Here is a 25,668-nt window from a genome sequence, read left to right as displayed (position 1 = left end):
CAATCCCACTACTGGGCATATACCCAGAGAAAACCGTAATTCAAAAAGACACATGCACCCGAATGTTCATTGCAGCACTATTTACAATAGCCAGGTCATGGAAGCAACCTAAATGCCCATCAACAGACCAATGGATAAAGAAGAGGTGGTACATATATACAATGGAATATTACTCAGCCATAAAAAGGAACGAAATTGAGTCATTTGTTGAGACGTGGATGGATCTAGAGACTGTCATGCAGAGTGAAGTAAGTCAGAAAGAGAAAAACAAATATCGTATATTAATGCATGTATGTGGAACCTAGAAAAATGGTACAGATGAGCCAGTTTGCAGGGCAGAAGTTGAGACACAGATGTAGAGAATGGACATATGGACACCAAGGGGGGAAAACTGCGGTGAGGTGGGGATGGTGGTGTGCTGAATTGGGCGATTGGGATTGACATGTATACACTGATGTGTATAAAACTGATGCCTAATAAGAACCTGCAGTATAAAAAAACAAACAAAACAACTAATACTAAACTTTCATTGGGTTATTTGTATGGAAATATGTTAATATAAATGTTTCAGACATTACATGAAATTTCTAAAAATCTTATATTTGTATTTGTATGGAAATATGTATGGAAATATGTTAATATAAATGTTTCAGACATTACATGAAATTTCTAAAAATCTTATATTTGTATTTGTATGGAAATATGTATGGAAATATGTTAATATAAATGTTTCAGACATTACATGAAATTTCTAAAAATCTTATATTTGTATTTGTATGGAAATATGTATGGAAATATGTTAATATAAATGTTTCAGACATTACAGGAAACGTCTAAAAATCTTATATGTTCTGGTATAATGTTATAAGTAATAATCCTAGTTATTACTTTAAAATGTATATCTCAGAAATAACTCATTTTCTTGTCAACTGCATTATTATGAACTTTCATCAAATCTTTAACCATGGTCATTTTTAAGTCTTTTGTCATTTACAGACAGTTCTGGGTGTACTCTGATGATTTTGCAAATATGTTCCTATAAAAGGGTTTCATCTTCAAGAAATTCATGGAAAAGACTCTGACAAGTACAGGTTTCTGGTAACTGACTGTACTGCTGAACTGAATGAATAAGCATTTTCAGAACTCTAATGAAAAACTGATGAACTCTTAAAAGTGCCTACAAAAGATCAAGATGAAAAAAAAGAAATTAATTACATGGGACTGAGTGAACTGATGAGGATGAGTATAATTTTTGTGACTTTCTGTCTGAATTAAAAAAAAAAAAAATCCCACAAGGACTCAGAGGAAAAGAATATACAAATCAATTTTCACTGCAAAGTAAAGGAGCTGTTACAGTGGAGGATTACTGGACTGAATGTCAATATTATGACATAGTATAAGTGTGTTTCATGTTTGGTAATTGCAATCATTGTTGCTTTTGTTGTGGTTATCCATGTACAATGCTTGGTGTCAGTCTATTTATCTCTTGTAAAAATAAAATACAGTGTGTGTGTGTGGAAAAAAAAAAAAAAAAGAAAAAGAAAATGTGTGATAATTTCACACTGCAAAGTATGGACCAAATCAAGTGAAGATGCTGAAACTGAAACATTCTTTCAAGACCTAGAGCAGAGTGTAGAGATCATTGGAAGTAAATATGGGGATTTTGAGGAGCCCAGGAAATGAGTTTTGCTTGAAACAATGAGGATTAAAGGTGTGAGCAGGCCCTGGGAGAACTGTTGGACGTGTGTGGGACCCAGGTTCCATCCTGCAGAGTGGCAGGCAGGACCAGAGTAGGAAGGAGTGTGCATGCCATCTGCCATAACTATGACCTGGACGCCTGGCCTGGAGAACCAGTGGAGGTGAGGTAGAGTGAAAGAGTGAGAAGTAACCTGTTTTGTAGCTGCTGCCTCAACTCCTCTAAAGCAGAGAAGAAACATACATTAAATCACTAAGCAAAAGGCCTATTCTATAGGATGCACCAAGAATTTCACCAACCTCTTGTCTGCACCAGCTGTTTACTTTGGTTGAGGAAGGACACCAAAGGATAAGGGTGGATGTCTCCTAGGGCTAAAGGCACTGCTGATACAGTGAGAAAGAGTTAGTTCTCAGTCAGCTTCTAGGTTCTGAAGCTGCCTGATATTTCAGCCCTGTCCACTCTCCTCCACTGAACACACATACACGCACACGCATACACGCATCGTACATGCACACATACTCCTTTCCCTTCTTGAGAACTAGAAATGTACCTAATGACCAAGAAATAGATGAGAAATAGAGTTCAGAGGAAGAATTATCCAGGAAAAAACCAGACAACTTCTCTCTACCCTCACAGAATATAAGAAGAAGTATTAACACGGAGATAGTTTCAGAAAAGAACAATTAGCTAAAAGTTACTGAAGAGAAAATGAGAGATGTGGGAGGTTAAGGAAAAAGCCAATAAGTACACGTAATTTCGCTCTTTGACCAACAGCTAAGACAAAAAACCCGACAACAATATAATAAAATGAAAGACTCGTTAAATAAACGAGGACCTAAAGACGGAGGGGGCATATTAAGTTCTGAGAAGTGCAGGGGCTGATACAGAAAGGACAGCCCTGGGACACGGTAGTAGTGAAGTGAATGAGCTTCAGGACCAAAGAAAGAACCCAGTGAGCAGCAGCTTCTCCCCTCCCACGGCAAAGTCGCGTGTACGGGGAACAAATCACCGGATCCAAGGAACACACGCTGTCAGGACACAAAGAAGCAAAGGCTATACACTTCCGAGGAAGGAGAATTATGACCCAAGGATTTTATACCACGGAAACTGTTCACATATAAAGTCAAAGGATGATAGTCCAAAACATGCAAAGACTCAAGTGTACGGCTCTTACAGAAGCAACTACATATGATGAATCTGGCCAACCAAGAGATAAATCAAAATAAGAGTTTTGGAATGGGAAAGTCACAGTTCAAAAGGATTGGCTACACACTGAATCATTTAAATACAAACCAAGGTAAACAACTCAAGGAACATTAGTTCTAGAATATTCCAAAATAAAATGTACATGTTATAAGGAATTACATAGCGAAAAAGGAAAGGTAGAAAGGATAGGAAGTAGCTAGAAATGTAAATGTACTAAACTTGCTCATCTTTTTTAAAGTAGAGAATTAATGATGATTTTATCTAAATGATAAATTAAAAATATGAGTTGTATGATAAAGAAATTCAGTTTTTAGCTTCATCCAACAAGACAAAGTTGCAAAGCAATATTATGATCCAACATGTGTAAAAACGTACACATGTAGAAAACACCTGGAATGGTATACACCAAACTGTTACTAGGTGGGGTGGTCTGGGGTGAAGAAAACAGCAGACTTTTAACTTTACATATGTCTGTACTGTTTGATTTTTTTTGAATAAGTATGTCTTACTTTCACAATACAAGAGAAAATAAATAAAAATCATTAATGGTGACAGCATCACAACTCGAGGATTTTAAATCTTTATTTCCTTAGTTCCTTCATTAACTAATGGAGAGACAATAGGGGCATATTTGATCTAGGGCTTCTTCAAGCCTGGCTTTCTACCTGTGTGGAGTATAAAACACAGGCACCAATATTCACAGTGCTGTGAGTATATGAATAAAATATAAAAAGTCATATGGTCTGGTCTGACATTTCAGAGTTGACCTTTCTTTGAATTTTTTTCTTTTTTAAAAAGAGAATAATGCATAAGCTTTTCAAAAAATTGTATAAAGAAACACATACACATGTAGATGTATGTATATACGCATATAGAAACTGATAGAATAAGAAAAGATATTGAGAAAATATTCACAAATGCTTAATGAAAGTAAAGATACCTTCCCTAAGTGAAATTCTGTATTAAACAGAAAAAATTTTATTAATTTTCTTGTTGATTTGGTATAAAATATGGTTATGACTTCTGTCTGCCCAGTTCCTATTAAAGGATAGAACTATTTATCTGTATTTCATGTAAAACAATAAGGAAAGCTACATAACTCTAAGGAATTAAAATCATAATCAAAATAAATTAGTCATTAGTTCTCCAGTCGATTTCTTGAACTCTAGAAGCTATTTAAAAGCAGTAATTATGAAGACATAGACATTTCTTCAACATTATTTGGTTATTAGCCCATGATTTCGAGTCATCAGTTCTTGAGTTCTTGAAGGAGCTCAAGTCTTGTCTTTGCTTTATTGAGAAATTGTAATTAGAATTTATGTAAGTTTCGATGTGAAATAGGGATTTACCGTTGGCTGGTTTGTAAATCATAAACTAAGGAGGCCCATGGAGCATGGATACCAAGGGGATGTTTACATTAAATAATTTTAAGCACAGATCAAATTCCTTCAGTATCGTTGACTGAAAAGGCAGAAAAGGGAAAAAAAGTCTTCCAAGGATAAGACTAAGTCTAGGGTTTGGCTAACACTGTGTTTATCTTCCTGATCTTCCCCGTGGATTTAAACAGAACCACACAACACACAGCATTTGATGGTGAAAAGCAGGCAGTCACCGAAGGCCTCCATCGCTCCAGGCAGAGTAGTGAGTAGAGCAGGAACCTAAGCACCTCAGCAAATCAGCCTGTTCAGACTCAAGACCATTGAATAGCATTTCTGCTTCCAAAGCGTGGACTTGTCTAAAACTATAGCTAATGTGACAGCCGAGAATGGTAAAGGTCCCGGGCTGTATCACACAGAAACTCATTAAACACTAAAGCAACTGCCTCACGTCCCTTGAGCTTCTCAGCAAGCTTTAACCACAGGAACTCTGGAGGCTATTTGGAAACTGTGATTGTGAAAAAAGAGACATTTCTTCGACATTCTTTTGGCCACCAGCACATGATTTAGCTTGGCTATATTGCTCCTCCAGCCACATACATTCTTCAGCGATCGCCAGGGAAGTCATACATCTCAGAAGCCTTATTAACACATTTTATACTGCCGTAAACATTTCATACCCTAGGCTCCAAATCGCCAAGCCATTTCAGTGAGCATTTTGCTTTTGCTGGATTGAAAAGATGCTATTGTTGTTAAATGTTTAAACACTTAAGTAACACATTCAGCCTGAATGTGTTAGCCTCTTTTGTTCGCTAATTACCTTTCAACATAGATGTTCTTTCCTGTCCCAAGGGAGTAGAGGCTGCACAGTATATGGTAGCATGAAATCTGCACGTCACCCACTGAAAAGACCAAACAAGAGCTGTCATTCCTGTTCATCAATCCCAGTGGCCCACCTCCTGCACACAGAAAAGGTCCGCAAACAGAAAACACGTGTTGGCATCACCTAAGAGCCAAAGAGCTCTCTTTCTCTCTTTTTAACAAATATAGCCCCTCTCTACTCAAATGCCAGATGCTGAACTGGGAGAGGAAACACCAACAGAAAAACACCCTCCATTGAGCTATCCCAATTCCTTTGTAGGACTCCTGATACAGATCACATTGCTTCTCAGGGAAAGGAATCATTTGACCAATGAGTCCTTCCATATGGGTATTTTTTTTCCCCTCCAATAGAGGGAGACACTGTAATCAAATTTTATCCAGAGCACTGTTTCCTTCTTTTGAAAGGAAGAATGCAAGAAATCAAAGAAGTTTGAATGAGCTTTTTGTTCCTTTCTTAGGGAGATATGTACGATGTCCTTACCTCTGCAGAGACAGAGCAAAATTCCTCATGTCCACCTGTTCCAAGTTCTCTGATGGATGTTTTTCAAAAGGTAATTCAATTGTATCATGATTTTGCCATGTTTCCCAAGGGAAGGGCATGTGTCGCTTAGGAACTTAATGGGCAGGCTCTGTGCCTCTATTAATGTATGGAACTCACCATAAGGCTGGAACCAATTTAACATAAAGAGAACTAATTTAATTTTTTATTTTTCAACAAGGAAGTGCATTGTGTCCATGACACAGAATAGTGAGTTTGAATGTTCCCCTACCTCTCCCCCTAACCCCATGGAAATAACTGATTTTCATTGTTGAAGGCTATGGAAGACACAGCCTTGGCTACTGACAACTGGTTAAACTAATTAAATCATGTACCACCATTTAAAGTGTGAAACTGAAGCTTGGTGGCAGTAAAAGAGGGCTGAACATGGTACTAAATGCAAACTAAAAGAAAACCAACCAACTACAGTCTTCTTCTGGAGGCTTAGACAATGAAATGTGAGCAGCTTCTCTTTGCTCCTGGTATCCAATGAATAAATTAAAGCTTCTTTACAGGAAAATTGGTGTCTGCGAGCAACCTATATCTCTTGCTGGATTTCTCAGATAACCTTTTCAAATTAAGTGAGAACACAATGGCTGAGAGCTAAACCAGTGGATGGAAAATTCTGGTCCTGAAAAACAGTGGGAAAAGATGAAATATTATATACTCAAATTTGGGGATTTCTTCCCCTCCAAGAGTCTGTTACTTCATTTTTAAATCTAAGAAGGAAAAAGTGTGGAAGAGTTATCTCTACTCTGTCCTCAAGGTCAGCCTAAGGGAATGAGCCACACACTTGCTATTGATCTGTGGCCAGATGCACATGAATCCATGACAGACAGCAGGCTGACTCACAGAGTAAATCCACCCCGAACTGATGATGAGACACATGCTCAAAGATGGACGTCAGGATGGGGAGCAGAGCCACCGTGGTGTAGTTAATATTCTGAGAAACGCCTTTAATCTGCGTTCTGGAATGGGTAAACTTGCCGAGCTTCAGGTTTTCTGAAGTCTTCTCTAAGTCTTCGGCTGCATTTTCAAAGAATGCTCGTAACCCGGCCTTCACCAGCTCTGAGCCTGACTTCATGACTGTCCTGTAAGCAAACAATGTTCAAAACCAGAAGCATAATCTGAACCTTTGGCCAACCCCCTTCTTGAGACTGGTGACTTGCAGTGCAACCTGGGCAGACATTTGACACCCCACTCACCTGGAAGACACCGAGTCAGGAGAAATGGAGAATGGTTATTAGCATCCAAAAAGAAACTGGGATCCACAAGCCCAAAGGTCAGGCGGGGGGGTTGGGAGGGGTGGGGGGCGGGGGCAGCAACTGGAAGGCATGCTTGATTTGAGGGAATGACTGCTCAACTCTTAGGAAATGGCAGGACGACTTAGAAAGAAACTGATATTGGTCACCTGCTATCTATATAATATTGCAGCTGGCTACATTCTTCTGGAAATATCTAATTAAAAGGAGGGAGAGGGGAGCTTTTCTTGCAGCTCCACATGGGCTCAGCAACTTTCATAAGGACTAGTTAGAAATATTAGCTCTCCTGTGATGTAGGACCTCTTAGAGAGAGAACAGAGAATTAAATCAACTGAAGCTTAGATTTCTACCAGTTTTCAGGGGTGTCCTAACTTGGAGAAGGGGAGTGGAGAAGAGCCAGCCCCTTTTAAAACAGACAGCTTAATCAGACCACCGAGAAAAACATGTGGGAATGGAGATTAGCTATGGGTACCTGGGGCTTTCCCTTAAAACTATTTTATAAAACTTAGAACTGGAACAAAGCCTACAAGTCATCTATTATTTTCCATGTTTCTACATCTTAGTCAAGATTATGACAGGCTTGCTGTAAGGACAGATGCTTTTTATCTACAGCATTTTCATGATAATCATCCAGCCAATCAGAAAAATAAAAACAAGGAAATAAAGTCAGTGAGGCTTGCTGTAAGTATTTATGAACCATCCTCCTCAGGTTTTCTCAGGAATGACTATTAAAAAAAAAAATGCAGGTCGGTACGTTTAAGAAAGAGGACTCTCTCTTAAGGCATTTTGCATGCTTTTGGGAATAAAGATTCCTCGTCCCAATTGCATCCCTGGGATGCTTTGGTCTGGGCCTGAAAACGTTGTGCTGTCTTAACATCTCCACAACATGTTTGTTTCTCTCTGACACTTGAAAATCCCCTTTAGGGGCTTCCCTGGTGGCGCAGTGGTTGAGAATCTGCCTGCCAATGCAGGGGACACGGGTTCGTGCCCTGGTCTGGGAAGATCCCACATGCCACGGAGCAACTGGGCCCATGAGCCACAACTACTGAGCCTGTGCGTCTGGAGCCTGTGCTCCGCAACAAGAGAGGCCGCGACAGTGAGAGGCCCGCACACCGCGATGAAGAGTGGCCCCCGCTCGCCGCAACTAGAGAAAGCCCTCGCCCAGAAACGAAGACCCAACACAGCCATAAATAAATAAATAAAAGAACGTGAATTTCTAAAAAAAAAAAAGAAAATCCCCTTTAACTACCCTTAACTTTAAAAAAAAAAAACATTCTTAGTTTGTAGAGGATTTTCATCATCTGGCCACTCTTTTAGGTTGGTGCCTCTCTTCTGCGTTGGGTTTTGGGATGTGTGTTCTCCTCTCAACTTTGACAAGGGCCCTGCTTAATGAGTGTGCTAAAGAAAACTCCCTGTCAGTTATTTGCACTGCTTCTCTTTTTTATCTCATCAAATAATTTATGTTTATACTACCAGAATACACACACACACACACACACACACACACACACACACACACATATATGTATGTATGTGAAAGAAAAGGAAGACTTCCTTTCTTGTTCAGCCATCTTTCCTATCAGACCCTCAGGTCATGGGCTCGAATCTATCTTTTGTCTTTGATCTTCTGGTAATCACATCCCTTCCTTGGCCATTTTGAATTCAGAGTGCTATGGGTCCCCTCTCCCAGGATTCTTATGGCATTGCCAACCATCAGGCAGCTCTTCCTTTCTCTTTTTTTGTGGAGAATTAGATACGAAGTGGTACTTTGCCACGTTACATATTTTATCTTCTGAAAGATGAACTTCTCAGTAAGAGAAGACAAGAATTGATCAAATGCTCAGCTTTCGGTATCTGCCATGACAGTGGCTCTCCATCATGTGAGCTGAGAAACAGAGTGTGCTCATGTCATGGTGGGATCCATCTTTCCCCCATCTTCCCTTTTCTCCCCAGCTCTTGCATAACGGTGACACATCTCCTCTTCAGTACAATAAGAAGCAAGGAGAGAGGGTCACAGAGGGAGTCCTGAGAAACTACTGGAGAATTCTGGGCACACTTACCTTGTGTCAAGTGTCTGAGCTAAGATGTGAAGACAGCTCACCATTGTAGTAGCATCGTTCCCTAAAATCAAAAATATCCCCTGTGACTCCCCAAAGCATTCAGCCTGGCATTTAAACACAATCTTCTCAATACGCATAAACAGCCCAGCTTTATTAACCACCAACACACAAAGCGCCAGGCCTCCGTTCGGGGCCAAAGCATTTATCTCTGGCCTGACACATCGCTTTATGATGGAAGTTAGAGGCAGGGCTTAAAGCATTCATTAAAGATTCATTCATAAATCTGAGCTGTTCAAGGGGGAGAGAGGGGTTTATCATACTTCAGACCAACTTTCTATGGCAAATTTAGGTGACACCTTAGTCCTAAGGCTCAGCTTGTCTGCAGGAGCCACAGATGAAGGCAAAACACAAGTTCAGGATAATTACAGAGGGTGAAGCCTTTAGCAATACTTCTCTTACCGAAGAGGGAAATCCTATGTCGAACAAGAGCAGCGAGTTTGCAGAACAGGCTGAAGCAGAAAAGAATGAAAGTCAGAAAGGGACAGAGATTCAAGGAAGACTCATTTGTACCCCACCCCTTGGCCCCTGTGCAGTAAAACAAAGTGCCTAGTACAGCACCCCGGGAAGATGCACTGTGTTCCCCTCAAAGAATCCTCTGGACCACACTAGGACAGCATGTGGTTCCCACTGTCTTGTTGGAGAATCACGAGGGGTACCTTGCAGGCAGAAAACAATCCTTCTGCGACAAGTACTATGTTTTGCAATGACCCACCTGTTGCAAACCACCTCTTGCTAGAGCGTACTATATGTTGAAAGGTTCATTTGTATAACATTCATGGATAAACGAGGATTCTGGAAGGAAGCATGATTTTTCCATTACTGCAGTAGATTGCAAGCCCTTTTTGTAGCCTTCACTCGGGGGAACAGGGTGTGAGGCCTTAGTTGGAGGTGGGCAAGATGGTGGGATTGGAAGAAAGTTAAAGGTTCAGGTATGGGCAATACTGTGCTGAACCAGAAACATTTCAAGAAATGGCTTTTCTCTGACATCTCCATTAGCCTATGGGCCTGACTGGGTTGCTGTCCTATCTGTGTCTTTGAAGCTAGGAAATCCCATCTGCTATGCTTTTGTGTTTTTTGACCCTATTGCATGCTTTCACCCATACTGTCTACCATGGAACCCCTTGGAGTCCAGTTGTGTCTTACTGTTTTACTTTCCACAGTGCCTAATAGAGGGCTTTGTGCAGTTAGCAAAGAGCCCGTAGATGTCTCTGAACACGCTCCTGATAGCCCCTGTCTAGGGGCACTATGGCCATCATTTGACCTGCACTGCTGAAGTTCTCGGGAGGAGATTCCTCAGAACGCTGACATTACGTGACATTGGCACAGCTAGGTAAGAACTTAGCAATCCCTTCAGAAAGCTGCCCTTCCTGGTGGAACAGAAAGAGGGGAAGTAAAATAGAATCACCTGGTACAGGCCATGGTATGCCAAGGTGAGACCTAGCTGAAGTCCTTCCCAAGATCTTCTTAGAAGTCATGGGAGTCTTGCCCCACACAGGGCAAAAGTCTTTAGGGGATGGCTCAAATAGAGAAGAAATCCATCCAAGTGTTGGTGGGGATGAACACTTGTTCACCTCTAAATGGTTTTCAATGAATACCCTGAGCCTTTCTGGGCTATCTACTGGACACCACAGCCAAAGTCTCTCCTGGTTAGTCATTTGTTTTTGCAGTGGAAAAAAGTTGGAAACACTGGCCTAGAGCTTAAGAGAGCTCAGAATAAGTTAACAGAAATTTGGCAGCCAGCGAGTGTGAAATTAAATATGAACTGCTGCTTCTTTTCTCTTCCCCGGATGTTTGTTTTTCTTTTTCAGAGTTATGCATCTGATGAAAACTCATGGAGTTGGCGGAGATCCTGGAGGAATATGAGTTTCTGTGGCTCTGCCAGGACTCGCTGGGCTGTCGTGGTGAATTCACCTCATCCCGCTCTGCGTTTTAGCTTTCTCGTCTGTAGTCAGCGACTAATCACATGACCCTTTTAGTCTGTAGAATTAGGGGCTGATAAACTCAGTTATTTCTGGCAAAATGCTTCAAAATGAACCCGCTCTGTATAAATACAAAATAACATTTTTCTAACTAAAGCAGATCCTTGGGTTGTTTGATCCTAATATAAACGTGGCTCCCCTTGCTGTCAGAAGTGCTTTCTCAGGCATGTCAAGGCCGGGCTCTGAAATTTCCAAAGGCCCTTTTTTGTTGCCTGTGGGACCCACGATTCAAGCAGAAGCACTGTCCTTCACCCAGAGTTATGAGGGGCCAGAGTCCCCAGGCGCCTCTTTCTCATCTCAGAATTTGAAGGCGATAAATTAAAGAGATCCCAGGGGAGAGATTCCGGAAAGCACTGGTAAATTGCATCAGATGCAGAAGAGGTGGGGTATGGGTGAAGGCTGGGAACAAAAGGGGTCTGGAAACGTGAGCATGTTCAGTGCCGATACGGCCACTTCTACGGGAGGGCGGCGGGCACACTGATGGATCGGAAAGCTATTTGCAAGGCTGATCAGCGAGCTCCAGCTTGTATTCCAGCTGTGACAAGTGGTGCCTGGCTGAACAAATGTTACATTTCCATGAATTAATACCCTACGAAAAACAGATGAAGAGAACAGACACACCTGCCCTCTGTTGGCTTATCTGAGTATCTCACTTGGCTCCTCATTTCCTTAACTTCTTACAAAAGACACTGGTGTGTCATGAAAATATCTAGCAAATCTTGGGTCAGTAACTGATTCTAAGTGTATCTCACTTTGACATCATGCGTTCCTCCCTGCTTAACAAATATTAATATAAGAAGTAATTACAGTGTAGAGAAAATGGCACTCGATCTGGATAGAGAGGGCTAGGCTTTCATTCTTGCCCTAACTTACTACCTGGGTCACTTTAGGCACTGGAGTGAACCTGCCCAAACCTCAGTTTCCTCATCGCAAAATGGAGATCATAACACACAGGTGGTTCTTGGAATTTAAAGCATTGTGGTGTTTCACAATGATATTTCCACAAGTGGGCAATAACTTGTGCATATGAAAAATCAAACTCACTGCTGAGCCATGCTGCGCTTGATAAATGTTAGCTAAATCCTAAGGTTGAATATCCTCCCAAAGATGGTGATACTCAACGGCTGGGCCTTTATAAAATATAAAGTGCATCGTTCACCATCAGTGGATGCCAGGGAAAGGGCTGATAGACTGCCTTTATTGCAGTCCTTAACTCTTTGCCATTTAGAAGTCTAATCCATCCCTTGTCATTCGTAAATCAAATACAGAGAACCTGAGGCATAGTGGTATCCACTTGTAGCCTGATCATGAAGCACCCGCTTTGTTCTCAGCTCTGCTGAGGCATCCACGTGTCACGCCTAGTGGAGTAAGAAGGCAAGCTGGTGCTTTTGATGAAAATGTGTTTCCTGTTAGGAATTTAAATTGAATCATGTCACTCTAGATTTCAAATCTCAGATCATCCACACCAGGACTTGTAAGATCTGATTCCTTAAAAAGAATTTAAGCGGGCTTCCCTGGTGGCGCAGTGGTTGAGAATCTGCCTGCCAATGCAGGGGACATGGGTTCGAGCCCTGGTCTGGGAACATCCCACATGCCGCGGAGCAACTGGGCCCGTGAGCCACAATTACTGAGCCTGCACGTCTGGAGCCTGTGCTCCGCAACAAGAGAGGCCGCGATAGTGAGAGGCCCATGCACCGCGATGAAGAGTGGCCCCCGCTCGCCGCAACTAGAGAAAGCCCTCGCACGGAAACGAAGACCCAACACAGCCATAAATAAATAAATAAATTAAAAAAAAAATTTAAGCTTAAAAAGCCTGAGAAGAATGAGATTGAAAACAGTATTAATCTGTTTCTTCTCAAGGTTGTGTGTTTGCTTTTCCCAAGCTTCAGAATTACCTTCTCCTTTTTCTAAATGTTATTTCAGGATAGAAGCTGATCCGAGTAATGTAAGTTTCCCCCAAGTCCTACTGATACCCCCAAACAGTGCACCTCTCTTGGTTGCCAAAATAATATACAGATAAGTGTGAATAAAGTCACTTTCAAAACCAAGATGATAACCAAAACCTCTGAGCTACCAATCATCAGGCCACAGCTCATTTCTCCAAAAGATTCACCACTGAAGCCCCAGGAGTCTGGGGTTTTACATAAATCACATCAGCACTGTGACCTTCTCTTCTGTAGACTCACCTGGCCACCATTTCTTTCTCCTTATGAGAGGCGTACCCGCTGCTGCTAAGGGGCTTCAGAGGGGACGAGAGGAAGTAGAGGCGGTGATTGGTAAAGTACTGGTCAACCAGTGGGAGGAGAACCTGAAAGATCCACCAGAGATGAACTTCTAGGAGGCTGGCCAAAGCCCTTCCTCTGGTTCCTTTGAAAAAGTTCATTTTTAATGAGCAAAAAGACTCTGAACGCAAAAAGACTCTGGTCCTGGAATTTCTAGGAAACTCTATCCTGTGAATCCCAGTTTCCAAAACATTTTTTTTCTTCTATGCCTGTAACCAGAGGCCTTAGAAATACGTGAAGGGATAGTGCAGGACACTGACTAAGGGCCCAAAGAAATGCACATCCTGAATCAACATTTTCAGCGGCGTCCTGCAGGACACCTGCACTCACATGTGGCTTCTTGGGCATGGCATCCAACAGAATATTTGAGGCATGGCCCAGCACTACTGGACTTGACCATCCTGTCTCTGCTTCTCAGAGCATGGCTACCCCAAAGTCTCACTTGCATTTAGTCCTCTGAGTAGGGTCATGTGGCTGAGACAGCCCACTGGCACCCAAATTCGTTCTTCCCTTCTTTCCCTTAGCAGTAGAAATCCCCGTGTTTTAGCTGGGCATGGGGTCACCCAGTTAAAGCATGCATTATACACCTCCCTTGCAGCTAGCTGAGGCTGAAATGATTAGGTTCTAGTCACTTAATAAAACAACTTTTATTAAACTTTAGAACTTTAATAAAACAACAGCTTGCCCTTCCCTCTCCTTCCCCCCTTTCTCACAGATGTGGTACAGGTGAGTCTGGACCACTGTCAGGGACCACATCTTAGGAGATGAGAGAGCATCGAGAGAGGAAGAACCCGAGTCCCTGGGTGATGGCGTGGAGCAGAGCAGGCTGCTTACCTCCTCGGACCACCCACCTGCCTCAGGACCTTTCCACAACAGAGAAGCACATGTCCACCTCATCAAAGTCATTATTGGATCTGCTTAACTTGTACCCTAAATGGTACAGATCCCAAGAAGAAGGTAAACCGGTTAAATGCAGAGAGTCACTTACTTTGGCAAAGAATTTGATCTCCTGGTCATGGGGAGACTTTTCAGTTTTCCCACTGCTGACAATGGCTTCTGCAAAGACAAAAGTGACACAAAGTTGGCCAGAGCTAAAGAAAACAAAAACAAAAAGAGTCACGGCATTAAAGAAACAGAGCAGCTTTTCGTCATGAAAAGGCCACTTGATTTTACAAAATATCTAATATTTTACAAAGTACTTTATAATTGTGAGGGTTGGTTATTTCTTGTGGCAATTGTCTAGGCTTTCACTACTCTTTTCTCTACTCTATTGATAAGAAGGCAGCTTCAGAGAGGTTGAGTCATATGCTCACAGGCATAAAGCAAAACGATGGAAAACTTAGAAGAGGATGAGTTATGTGAAAAATGGCAAATGATTCAATCAAACCCAGAAGGCAAACCAAAGACAAAACTGATTTTTTGTAAGTGTGTGTGTGTGGGAAATCTCAGCCACTGTGCCCTTCCCTAAACCATATGTTTAAAAGAATCATGAACAGCTACAGTATGAAAGCATCGCTCTTCGTAAAAGGAATATCTAATTCTTTTTGATATTATGAGAAGCACACATTTTTCTGATATTTCACAATGATACTTACCCAAATGGGCAATAAACTCTTGAGCAGAATCAACATATTTCAGGATCTTCTTCAAAAACTTATAGGCAAACCTCTTTTCCATGGAGGAGGCATCCAGCTCCATATCCTTGATACCTCTAGATTGGAAATGGGTAAACCCCAGGGAGTAACAGAGATAACAGTGTGACTTTGGTGCACAAGCAATTTTCTCCACGTCAACTCTGCTTTCCAAATGTTGATGGCTATTCTGGCTTAGTGGCCTGACTCATCATTTGACTCATTTCCCCTTGCACTTGAAACCTGCCTCTGTGAGCATGCAACACCTGAGCTACAGTAATTTCTGAAAAGAGTTTTCAGAAAGATCTTTGTCATTCATTCAACAAATACTGAGCTGGGGATAAATCAGAGATGCAAACAAGAATCCCTGCGCTCATGGAACTTATGTGCTTGCTATAAGCAGGTACAAACGTTACATAAAACGAAATATAAATTATCTGGGGACTTCCTTGGTGGTGCAGTGGTTAAGAATCTGCCTGCCAATGCAGGGGAAACAGGTTCAAGCCCTGGTCCGGGAAGATCCCACATGCCGCGGAGCAACTAAGCCCGTGAGCCACAACTACTGAAGACCGTGTGCCTAGGGCCCATGCTCCGCGACAAGAGAAGCCATGGCAATGAGAAGCCTGCGCACCGCAACGAAGAGTAGCCCCTGCTCGCCACAACTAGAGAAAGTCTGCATGCAGCAACGAAGACCCAACGCAGCCAAAAATAAAATAAATAAATTTAAAAAAATTATCTGGAATGCTGTAAGTTAATAAGTTTTGTGGAAAAAAGAAAAACTAAAGCAAGATGAAAGGGCCCAAGAGTGCCTGAAGTGGGGTTGAGTAGACTGTCGTGTTAAATCAGTGCTGGGCTTATTGGAAGGATGACACTGGAGTACAGGCTTGAAGGAGGTGAGGCATAGAGACATCAGGGGAGAGAGCTTTCCAGGCATAGGGAGCGGGGGTGCAAAGGTCCTGAGTGGGAGCATGCATGCTGAGTTGAGGCCAGTGTGGAGGGATGGAAGTGAGCAGGCAGTCAGAGGGGCGTGGGTGGGCAGTGGAGTCAACCATCAGGATGCCGTGGGCCGCCCTTAGCATTTTGCTTTTGCTTTGAGATGGGAAGCTATTGAAAGTTTTGAATAGAGGAAACGACATGATATGACTCACATTGTAACAGAATTGCTCTTGTTGCTAGGATTAAAATGGACTGAGGGCAAGGATTGAAACAGGGGGCCCAGGAAGGAAGCCCTTTCAGCAATGGCAGTGACAGCACGAAGGGTGGGAAGTGGTCAGATTTTGGGTATTTTAAGGGGAGAACCATCAGGATTTCCTAAAGGATTGGATGTGGGTTGAGGGAAAAAGAGAGGAGTCAAGGCTTTTGGCTTGAGCATCGGGAAGAACAGGCTGTCATCAAGTGATGGGGAAGTTGAGGATGGAGCAGGTCTGAGGCATGGGTAGCAGGAACCTAGGGTTTCTCCTTGGTGACAGGGATGTTACCGCCTTATCGGTACATCCAAGTGCCCCCCACAGGCTCCGGCTCAGGGTAAACCGCTACAAGGGTATGTTTGCTGAATTCAGTGATCTTTTTCCCTTCCCCCCCCTATCTCCTCGATTCCCTTCTTACAGTAAAGAGGAATTTTTCACTTCTGTGAGCAAGTTATTTATTGGCAAATCACAGCCTGCATGCATCTTGGTGTTAAGAACAGGATTAAAATGACGATGGGAGTCTTTCTCAAATGCTTCCCCAGAGGCTGTCTCCTGCTGCCTGACCTTTCCCACTCAACAATACAGCAAATAGGTTTTGTTATTTTTTCATATGAGCTACAACAGAAATATGTGTATAGATTTTTATTCAGGTTTCTGTCATTCAGTGGCAAAAATTCTGTAGGAAACTAAAAGAAGAAACAGCAGCTGGCTCAGCAGACATTTCTTTCCAGAGGAATGGCTTATCGAGGTGGGGACACTGCCTTGTTTTTCGTTCTACAAAGGACGCAGCAAGCATAGCCCATCACCGACACCTGACCAGCGGGGAAAACAGGTTCCACCTTTAAGACTTAAGCAGCCCAGACCATCCTCCCCTAAAACGTTTGTCTAGATGATTCTGACAAACATAAGTTTGAGATAAAGTCTTAGGAAATCATGATTCATTCAGTCTCTCCAGTGGAGTTGCCATCTTTGTTTAAAGGTTGTTGATGTCGCTCATCTTCCCTATTGTTATTATGGCATTTCATTAAATAACACATAAAACAAAAAAACACAAGTGTGAAGAGAACTGGTGATTCTGTGAGAATTAAACTGCATATTTTGCAAAGACCTGCGATTGTTAAGTTTCCAAATACAGAGTTTTTGAATTAGGTGTGAGTGAGACAACCGTAAAAGATAGGGAGGAGGGCTTCCCTGGTGGCGCAGTGGTTGAGAGTCTGCCTGCCAATGCAGGGGACACGGGTTCGAGCCCCGGTCTGGGAACATCCCACATGCCGTGGAGCAACTAGGCCCGTGAGCCACAATTACTGAGCCTGCGCGTCTGGAGCCTGTGCTCCGCAACAAGAGAGGCCGCGACAGTGAGAGGCCCGCGCATCGTGATGAAGAGTGGCCCCCGCTCGCCGCAACTAGAGAAAGCCCTCGCACAGAAACGAAGACCCAACACTGCCAAAAATAAATATATAAATAAAATTTTTAAAAAAAAGAGTATTCTTTAAAAAAAAAAAAAGATAGGGAGGAAGTTGAAAAAACAAAAAGAAACCCAGAATACTGCATTTACATTGTTTTGTATGTACCTTAATTCTCTTAACTGTACCTTAACTGCTCTTTAGCCCAATTTCAAGAGCTTTGAGGATGCATTATGGATGTGGTTTATAATTCCAATCAATAAAAGAACCAACAAAGATAAGATCTGGGGGCCTATGGTACAAGATTTGTGAATGAATGCATGTGTGTTTATTTTAATTAAAATTAAATGTTTAAGGTATAGATGTATAATTTGTCACAATTCTTTGCTGTAACTGATTTTTAGAAATTGATATCGACCAGTCTTATTTACGTCGGAAGAGAGGGCTTCATGCTCCAGCATAAACATCTATTCATTTCAACAGACTCAACCGCTATCCATACTCTGATCTGCTTTGCAGGCAGGTGATCAAATATCTAGAGCACGAGAGACCACACAAGCCTGCCCCTGCCCCGCTAACATCACTTGGAAGACGACTTACCTAGAAACCACAACGCCGTTCACTTGGAGGAACTTAAACAGGTCCTGTGCCTTCTCCCGGTCCCTGAACTTTTCCTTGGCAGTCAAGGTGTCATATGGTACCAAAAGAGGGTGACTGCCGCCACCTGGGGTCAGTAAAGTGAGAGATGACAAAATAGGTGGCTCTTCCTTTGCACTTCTGGGAAAACACACCTGCCCCCCAGCTCACCTTCTGCGGGAGATGCTGTGAACCTAGCTCACCTTTGCTCTCCAGCTCCAGCTTCTTCTTCTTGGCCCAGATATTGTGATAGTTCTCAGCTACCACCTCCACCATCCCCTGTGTCCCACCAGGGAGACGACGGTCGGAGAGAAAGCAAGCAAGAAAAATGGGTTCATATCTGCCCTGCTATTTCAGGCAGCCTCGGGAACGGAGCACCACCAAATGCTAATGGCACATTGCTGAGTGTCTCCCATCATTAATTAGTCTGTGCTTATGCACCTCATTAGTTTTATATCCTCCCATACACACAGAAAACAATTTCTAATTCTGTCCTTTTCTGGTAACTTATTATCTTGGCAGTTTGATGCATTGCTGAGAAACACACATTTCCACTGGAGACTGCATGCTGGTGGTACTTCATTTGTCACAGGAGTTGAGTATTTTACTCCTGACCTGAGATAGGGAGCTGGGAGTGGGGGTCAAGCAAAACTCTAGGGTCCCCGAAAGCCTTTAGCTTAGCAAGCTAAAAATAACCACATGTTGGAGAAAACTGCTGCACCTAAGATTTCTCAAATAGAATGCATCTTTATAAGATGCATAAAATAGGGACCCGGAATGAAGGGTGTACTTTGGAAAGAAACTTTCTTTAAGGTCCAAAGCGTTGGTCTGATGGACTCTCTGAGGAGTAACGGCCTCCGGCTGGAGCCGGTCACGGTCACCGACATGTGCACAGGGGAAGAATGGGGGTGAGGAAGCTTAAGGCTTTAATTTCATCCTCTTGGGTGTAAGTCCCTAAATCCTACAATGATGACTTGTCTGTACCACCAAGGGCAACTCGAGTGAATCCACCACGGGATACATGATTGTCCTCAAGGTTGGGGGGCCCGGTGTGAGCAGTCCAGCACCCCAACCCAGGGGTCACCTCGTACATTTTCTCCTAGTTGTTAATAGCTTTGTTGCTAGTTATCTCTCCTGGCTGTTATAAGTTCTGTTTTGGGTTTTCATACAGTAATTTGCTGTTCGATCTCCCTTTTATTGAGTCATGACCTGCTATGATGTCTCTGGAAGAAGCGCAAAGCCTCACCTTCTCGGACTGTTGGTTAATTCTGCTGAGACTGTGTCAGATGAGTGGCCTCTGCTCGTTGTGGCCCTCTCTAATTTTGATATTTCAGCGGTGATATGTTTTAGGCATTCTTCCCCCTCGCCCCTTTTTAAAAAACTCTTTGGAGGGTAATATGTCCTGCACTTGAGGGGTTTTAGAAAGTCGGTTACGCTGTTCTGAAAGTATCAACACTGACCTGGAGCTCTCTGGAGAGCACAACGTTGGAGAGATCCAGGGGAGCAGGGCTGTAGCTGTTGCCCTAGGAAAGCAAAGGCAGAATCACTGGGTTTTCCGTTACTTGCCTTACTCTTATCAGCATCCCTGACTTCAGTGGCCAAAGATATGTCCCGAAAGATTCCCAGGGCTCGTGGGTGGTGGGCCTCATCTCTGATACCCTGGGGATAGCTTTCCCAGATTCTCCATGGGTTCTACTGGCCTAGTGTTGGCCTCTGGGCGTGATGGTCATACCTGGCTGGCCTGGGACACGCTTCGAAGCTTCTCATTTTCCCGCTGTTGAAATAGGGCTTCTCCCTCTTTGGTCCTCTCTACCGTCCAGCCCACAGCCAGCATGGTTTTCAGGGACTCTCTGGCAGGCCAGCGATAAATTTCCTTCTCCTGGAAGAACATTGGAGCAGAAGCGCTGTGCAGGGCACGCCCCAGCACTGTGGCTGGCTTGTCTCCCGGAAGGGAGGTCCTCCCACAGTGGAAGGGGGCTAATTGGCTCCAGCCTCCTCTCACTGGGTCAGAATACCCTGTGCAGCATCCCGTCTGCAACACGTCATCCGTCTTTCTGAGGTTTTTAAGTATAGGACCCCACAGTCTCCTGCTTTTAGAGGGAATGTGCCAGACATATCCACAGTTTGTGGAGAAAGCAGAGCAAGAACAGGAGAATGACTTCTTCCCTCCCCCAGCGCTGCCACCTCTGCCTCCTCTGTGCCCCGCCCACTGCACAAGTGTCGCCTGCCCTGGACCCACCCCTTTCTCTCCAGAGTGACTTTTGTTCTCTGGTAGGTACTTAAGAGGGGACATGTCAAAATGCATTTGCACAAAGCTCTCCTCAGAGCTTGGGAAATAGACTTTCTTAGATTTAGGATTCTCTTTTGAGCCATGCACAATTTTATAACTGGTCAATATGCACATAAAGATACACATGTCATCCTTTACCTGTGACACTAGGTCTAAAGCCTACAAGGAACTCTTACTGATCGCAAGATAGGAATTCAGAGTTGAGTTGAACCAAATTTCATAATTTAAAAAAAACACAAACAAACCAAGAGACCTGTCCACGTTTCCCTGGGGACTCTCTTCTCTATTCTTTTTATCCGTCATGATTGGAAGTCCTTTCTATCTGAATTTTCTCCAACAATGCAAGTCCCGCCCCCCGTCCCCTGCAACAATCTAACAGAAGCCCTTCCTAGTTCAGTTACAAGTGAACCACAAATGCATTTTGGCCCAGCCTCTAACTGCTGACTGGTGCTTCTCTCTCCAATGGGCTTTCAGAACCAAATAGCAGAGTGGGAGGCTGGGTTCTGAGAAACCAGTCCTGAGGCTGTGGCCCACGGGCCAGCTCCTGAGGAGTCTGCCAAGTCCTGTCAAGTCTCTAAGGAACTGGATGGTGAATGTGCCCTCAACTCCTCTGCCATCTGATATAATTCCCAGGGAAGGGAAATTAGCATGGCCTGGTCCTTACCTTCTCTGTTAATGTCTTGAAAGGCCTGATCAATGGATGGGTCTTCACATTTTCATCCAGGGAAATTCCATATTTCCATCCATTCTGACTCTGTAGAAATGTTCTCAGTTCAAATATCCTTGACACCCAGAGAGCCCCGCTAGGTGACCCACATCCCAGCTTCAATTTTCACTGAACAAATAGAATAATGGAATGTGACAGAGCTTGGAAATTTCCCTCCGAAATGTCTAACTGATCCTTTTGGGCTGTCAGGCTCTCTGCCCCCTGAATTTTGAACCCTGCTCCTTTGTTTCTTCTCGTTTTAGTTGCCGTCCCCTCCACTTACTCGCTTGTGTTTCAGGCCCACTACAGACAGAAGTATGCTTCAAAATACCTGAGGACAATGCTTTTCAGCACAATGTGTCACAATCACAGGCAAGGACAGACGTCAAGGCTGAAGGCTTGTGAGTATTGGACCTACTGGCCACGGCATGGAGGAGGCTGATAGGGTTTGCACCCCTTGCCCGCCAACCCCAGAGCAAAGCTGTAGCAAGGCATGTTTCTAGAATCATAGAGGTTTAAGAATTTCAAAAGTCATGCAACAAACATCGGTTGAATGCCTATGACAGTAGGTGCCAAACTCTGTCCCAGGCATGGTGGATACAGAAATAAATAAGGCTCTGTTTTCCATAACCTCACAGCCCAAAGACTTCTGGCTGCTCTTTCTCAGCCTCTGCCAATGTCCCCTTGTTATTGTGGCTGTTTCTCAAGTTTCTGTCCCTTCCCAAGGAACACTGTCCCTGGGGGATATAATCTAGGCCCATGGTCCTTAAGTGGATGAATCCCAAATCAGCATTTCCAGCCCAGATCTCTCTCCTAACTTCCATACCTATTTAAGCTCTGCTTGGATGGCCATAGGTACCTCTCAACAGGTCTGAAACAGCACCTGGAATTTCACTTCCCTAAATGGCTCTTCCTCTCAGGTTCCCTGTATCTCCGTGAACAGCACCAGCTTACATTCACTTTTCAAGCCAGAAATGTGGGAATCTTCCATCTCTGCGCTCTCTCATGTGTGTTCAACCTCCCAGACCTATTGGTCTGCCCCTCCTTCACTTTCCTGCCGGCGCTTTAGCTCAGGCCACCATCAGCTGTCACCTGGATTACTGCAACGGCTTCCTATGCGGTCTCCCTGTCTCCGGTCTTGCTGTCTCTCACGGATTCCATTTTCTACACCACTGTCAAGTGATTTTTATAAAATACCCTGCTCAGGACACTCTGCTGCTTTAAAAATTTCTGGGGGGCTTCCCTGGTGGCGCAGTGGTTGAGAATCTGCCTGCCAATGCAGGGGACACGGGTTCGAGCCCTGGTCCGGGAAGATCCCACATGCCAAGGAGCAACTAGGCCCGTGAGCCACTACTACTGAGCCTGCGCGTCTGGAGCTTGTGCTCCGCACCAAGAGAGGCCGCGATAGTGAGAGGCCCGCGCACCGCGATGAAGAGTGGCCCCCGCTTGCCGCAACTGGAGAAAGCCCTCGCACAGAAATGAAGACCCAACGCAGCCAAAAATAAAAATAAATAATAAATAAAAATTTAAAAAAAAATTTCTTTCTGGCTTCTACTGCTGCAGCGAAGATCGTGTTGGCCCTCTAGGCTCATGTCCTGCCCTTCTTCCCCTGCCCTACTCTGTGACCCCAGTGTGTTGAACCAAGCTCCCCTAAAGCCACCACACTCTCTTGCTTCTCGGGGTCTGCACCCGCTGCTTCCAGGGCCTGCAGTGCACTTGCTCCCCTGTGCCTGAACAATGGCCCCTCATTCATCACACCCTGTAGGTGTCAGCAGCTGGAGGAAGCATTCCCGGACCCTCCCTATTGGGCTGGGGTCTCTTCCTGCGTGCTCTCACCCCGTGCTCACGCCCATCACAGCACGGCACAACCTGTATAACGGCTGCTTTACTTGGTTTCTCCCACCGATTGTGGGGTCCTTGAGGGCAAGGGAAAATACTCTTTTCCTGTCAGATTATCAACGCCCACCTGGCAAGGGTGAGCAAACTTGAAGCTTCCAGGCTAGTGGATGAGAGTGATTCATCAAATACCATGCCAGTAAATGCATAGTTGGTAACTGGTATATATAAATGTATAACTGCTGCAAATCCAACTATATAAGACTGCTATAAAAATACTGGGAAGGAAAAGAGCAAGGTGCTAAGAGGGCCTATAACTGAGAAATCTGGGAAAGAGGCGTCCTAGGAATTCACACTTGGACAGATTTTGAAGGAGGAATTGGTGAATGGTGTTTTCACACGTGTGAGTGCAGATGGGTACCTGGCTCAGACAGGGGGCAGATTCAGGCATATGCAGAGTGTGTGTGTGTGGGGGGGGGGTGTTTATGCGCATGTGTGTGTGTGTGCTTGAGAGAGAGAGAGAGAGAGAGAATGAGCCTAAATGAAGGGGATATGGCTGGAGGGCAGAGGGTGAAGGGAGAGATGAGGCTAGAGATGGTAGCAGAGACCAGATGAAGCAGGGCCTATCAGGCCATCTTAAGGAGTTTGACGTTTACATGAAAAGAGTTGGAAGTTATTAAGGGATTTTAACAAGGAGAAGGGGCTGGGTTGGAGAACATGACCCATTTGGGAGAATCTGACCAAATTTGCATACAGAAACTACCACTTGCCTGCAGCGTGAAGAACAGACTGGAGAAAGTGCACGTGGGCAGACTAGTTAGAAGGTTATCACATCGTCTGGGTGAAAGATGAGAGCAGCTTAGACTAAAACCAAGGCATGGGCACAGAGAGAACCATTCAAATTCAAAAGCGACTAAGGAGGTAAAAGGCACATGGCTTAGGGATGGATTGGATATTGCGATGGATTCACGTGTTGTCATCGGCTGCTTTTGTGCTACACCAGCAGAGATGAGTAGTTGCAGTGGAGACTGTCCGGCCCACAAAGCCTAAAATGTTTACTCTCTGGCCCTTTATAGAAAAAGCATGCCAACCTCTGCTCTAGAATCATGAGTATTAGCCCATTCTACAGATACAACGATTGGTGTCATCATGAGCTCTAAACAGGGGTTCAGGAAAGAATCAGAGCAGAGGCTGAGCCAGGGCTTCAAGCTGCCCCTCATCCAGGGTGCATCCAGGCAGGTGGTTTCTGCGGTCTTGCTGTGGAGACAGGTCCACCGTTATGGGCTATAAGCTGCAGCTGGGCAAAGGCCCAGTACTTAACTGGCTGCCCACAGGACTCCGAGATGTCTTTGGCATTCCTCCCCATGTGCCTGCCAGCATTAAAGGGCTGACAGAGCAATTAAACTTATTAGCAGCCTGACCTCATGTGGTGAAGAATTTTAAACAACAGCTGGACAGGCTTACTAATAAGGGAGGGTCTGGAAGTTCCAGCACTGCCCGCCACAGGAAGCTGTGTGTCCTCCCTAGAATAAAATTCAGCTTGCTGGCAAAATGCAAGGGTAAATCTTTCCATTCAATTTTCCCTTTTCTGACACTACATTCAAAGGAAACATTTAATAAAAGCCTCCGGCCCCACGTTAAGCCTTTATGTCAAACACACGCAAGCATGTGCTTGGGCGCCGACTCCAGGAAATGCAACGTGAAGAGAGACATTAACACTCCCAGAAGCAATCGTTTTCTTGAGAGACACAAAAAGCTGCGTCAGCAACTGCCCCCGCCCATTTCTCCGATCTCCACCAACCCTGGGAAATCGCCGCTCAGAAATAATGAATGCCGCTGGCATGGCGAGTCTGTCACTTAAGACAAGTCAGGCAGACTCCCAGGATTGGACCCTTTCATGTTCTTGGGCTGTTGTTTTGTTTTGTTTTTTTCCCCTGACAATTGTCGGTTGGATGATGATCCCTACCTTATCACAGGCCCATTTATCATGTGAGTGCTCAGCATACTTGGTGACGATGTATTCCAACTTTTCAGGCAAGGAGAAACTGTGAAATGAGGGGAAAAATAAAATTACAACCTCCCCAAGCACTTCAGTCACATGTGCCGAAAAGATGGCCAGAGCTAACAATTGGCCATCAGAAGTTGCATGTTATCAACCAGCTAACCCCAAATTTGAAGTTGGACCCCAGACGCAGTGACCTTCCTGAGCTCCAAGCATATCCAGGACCAGGTCACAGACACACCCATGGCTAATCAGAGGGCGTCTCTGCAGCAGCCTCTGCTTCACAGGTGGCCTCCCTCCAGCTGCTCTGGGTTCCCTTGGCTCCTAAGAACCACTTTGGCTCCTGGGTCAGACCTGTCCAGGTTAGACCGTGAGAATCCCTTCATCCAAAGACACTGTCCTGCCATCTCACAACTCTGATCTGCGGATGGCAGAAGTGGGTAGCTACAGGACCAAATGATACAAAATAGTGCTTGTCTACATTTTGGGGTTTGGTGATTCATGTTTAAATACTAGAATCATGGCAACCCAGTAGACACACCTGTCACTTCTGTTAGCCCTGCAGCTTTTGCCCCTTCTGTTGGCAATACGCCTCCACTTTGCTTTAAGGAATAAGTCTTCCTGACTTGCGTGCAG

The 25,668-nt window shown here is 44.2% G+C and overlaps 1 protein-coding gene across 1 annotated transcript in view; it reads right to left on the bottom strand.

Moving 5' to 3' along the window:
• RYR3 (ryanodine receptor 3) overlaps positions 1–25,668 on the bottom strand; it is a 572,028-nt gene that overhangs the window by 86,514 nt on the left and 459,846 nt on the right. The window contains exons 52-64 of the mRNA XM_057542134.1: positions 24,997–25,075; positions 21,153–21,242; positions 19,931–20,077; positions 19,659–19,721; positions 18,402–18,477; positions 18,163–18,286; positions 14,937–15,052; positions 14,330–14,397; positions 13,246–13,367; positions 9,480–9,529; positions 9,021–9,081; positions 6,551–6,789; positions 5,099–5,180 (exon numbers count right to left, since the gene is read on the bottom strand). Of these exons, the coding sequence (XP_057398117.1) occupies positions 5,099–5,180; positions 6,551–6,789; positions 9,021–9,081; positions 9,480–9,529; positions 13,246–13,367; positions 14,330–14,397; positions 14,937–15,052; positions 18,163–18,286; positions 18,402–18,477; positions 19,659–19,721; positions 19,931–20,077; positions 21,153–21,242; positions 24,997–25,075 (1,317 nt within the window). The remainder of the gene's footprint in view (positions 1–5,098; positions 5,181–6,550; positions 6,790–9,020; positions 9,082–9,479; positions 9,530–13,245; positions 13,368–14,329; positions 14,398–14,936; positions 15,053–18,162; positions 18,287–18,401; positions 18,478–19,658; positions 19,722–19,930; positions 20,078–21,152; positions 21,243–24,996; positions 25,076–25,668) is intronic.

The sequence above is a fragment of the Balaenoptera acutorostrata genome, chromosome 3, assembly GCF_949987535.1.
Source record: "Balaenoptera acutorostrata chromosome 3, mBalAcu1.1, whole genome shotgun sequence".
In the NCBI taxonomy this organism is placed as follows: Eukaryota; Metazoa; Chordata; class Mammalia; order Artiodactyla; family Balaenopteridae; genus Balaenoptera; species Balaenoptera acutorostrata.
Note: the sequence above shows the minus strand (reverse complement) of the source record. Positions and strands in the feature narration are given on the sequence as shown.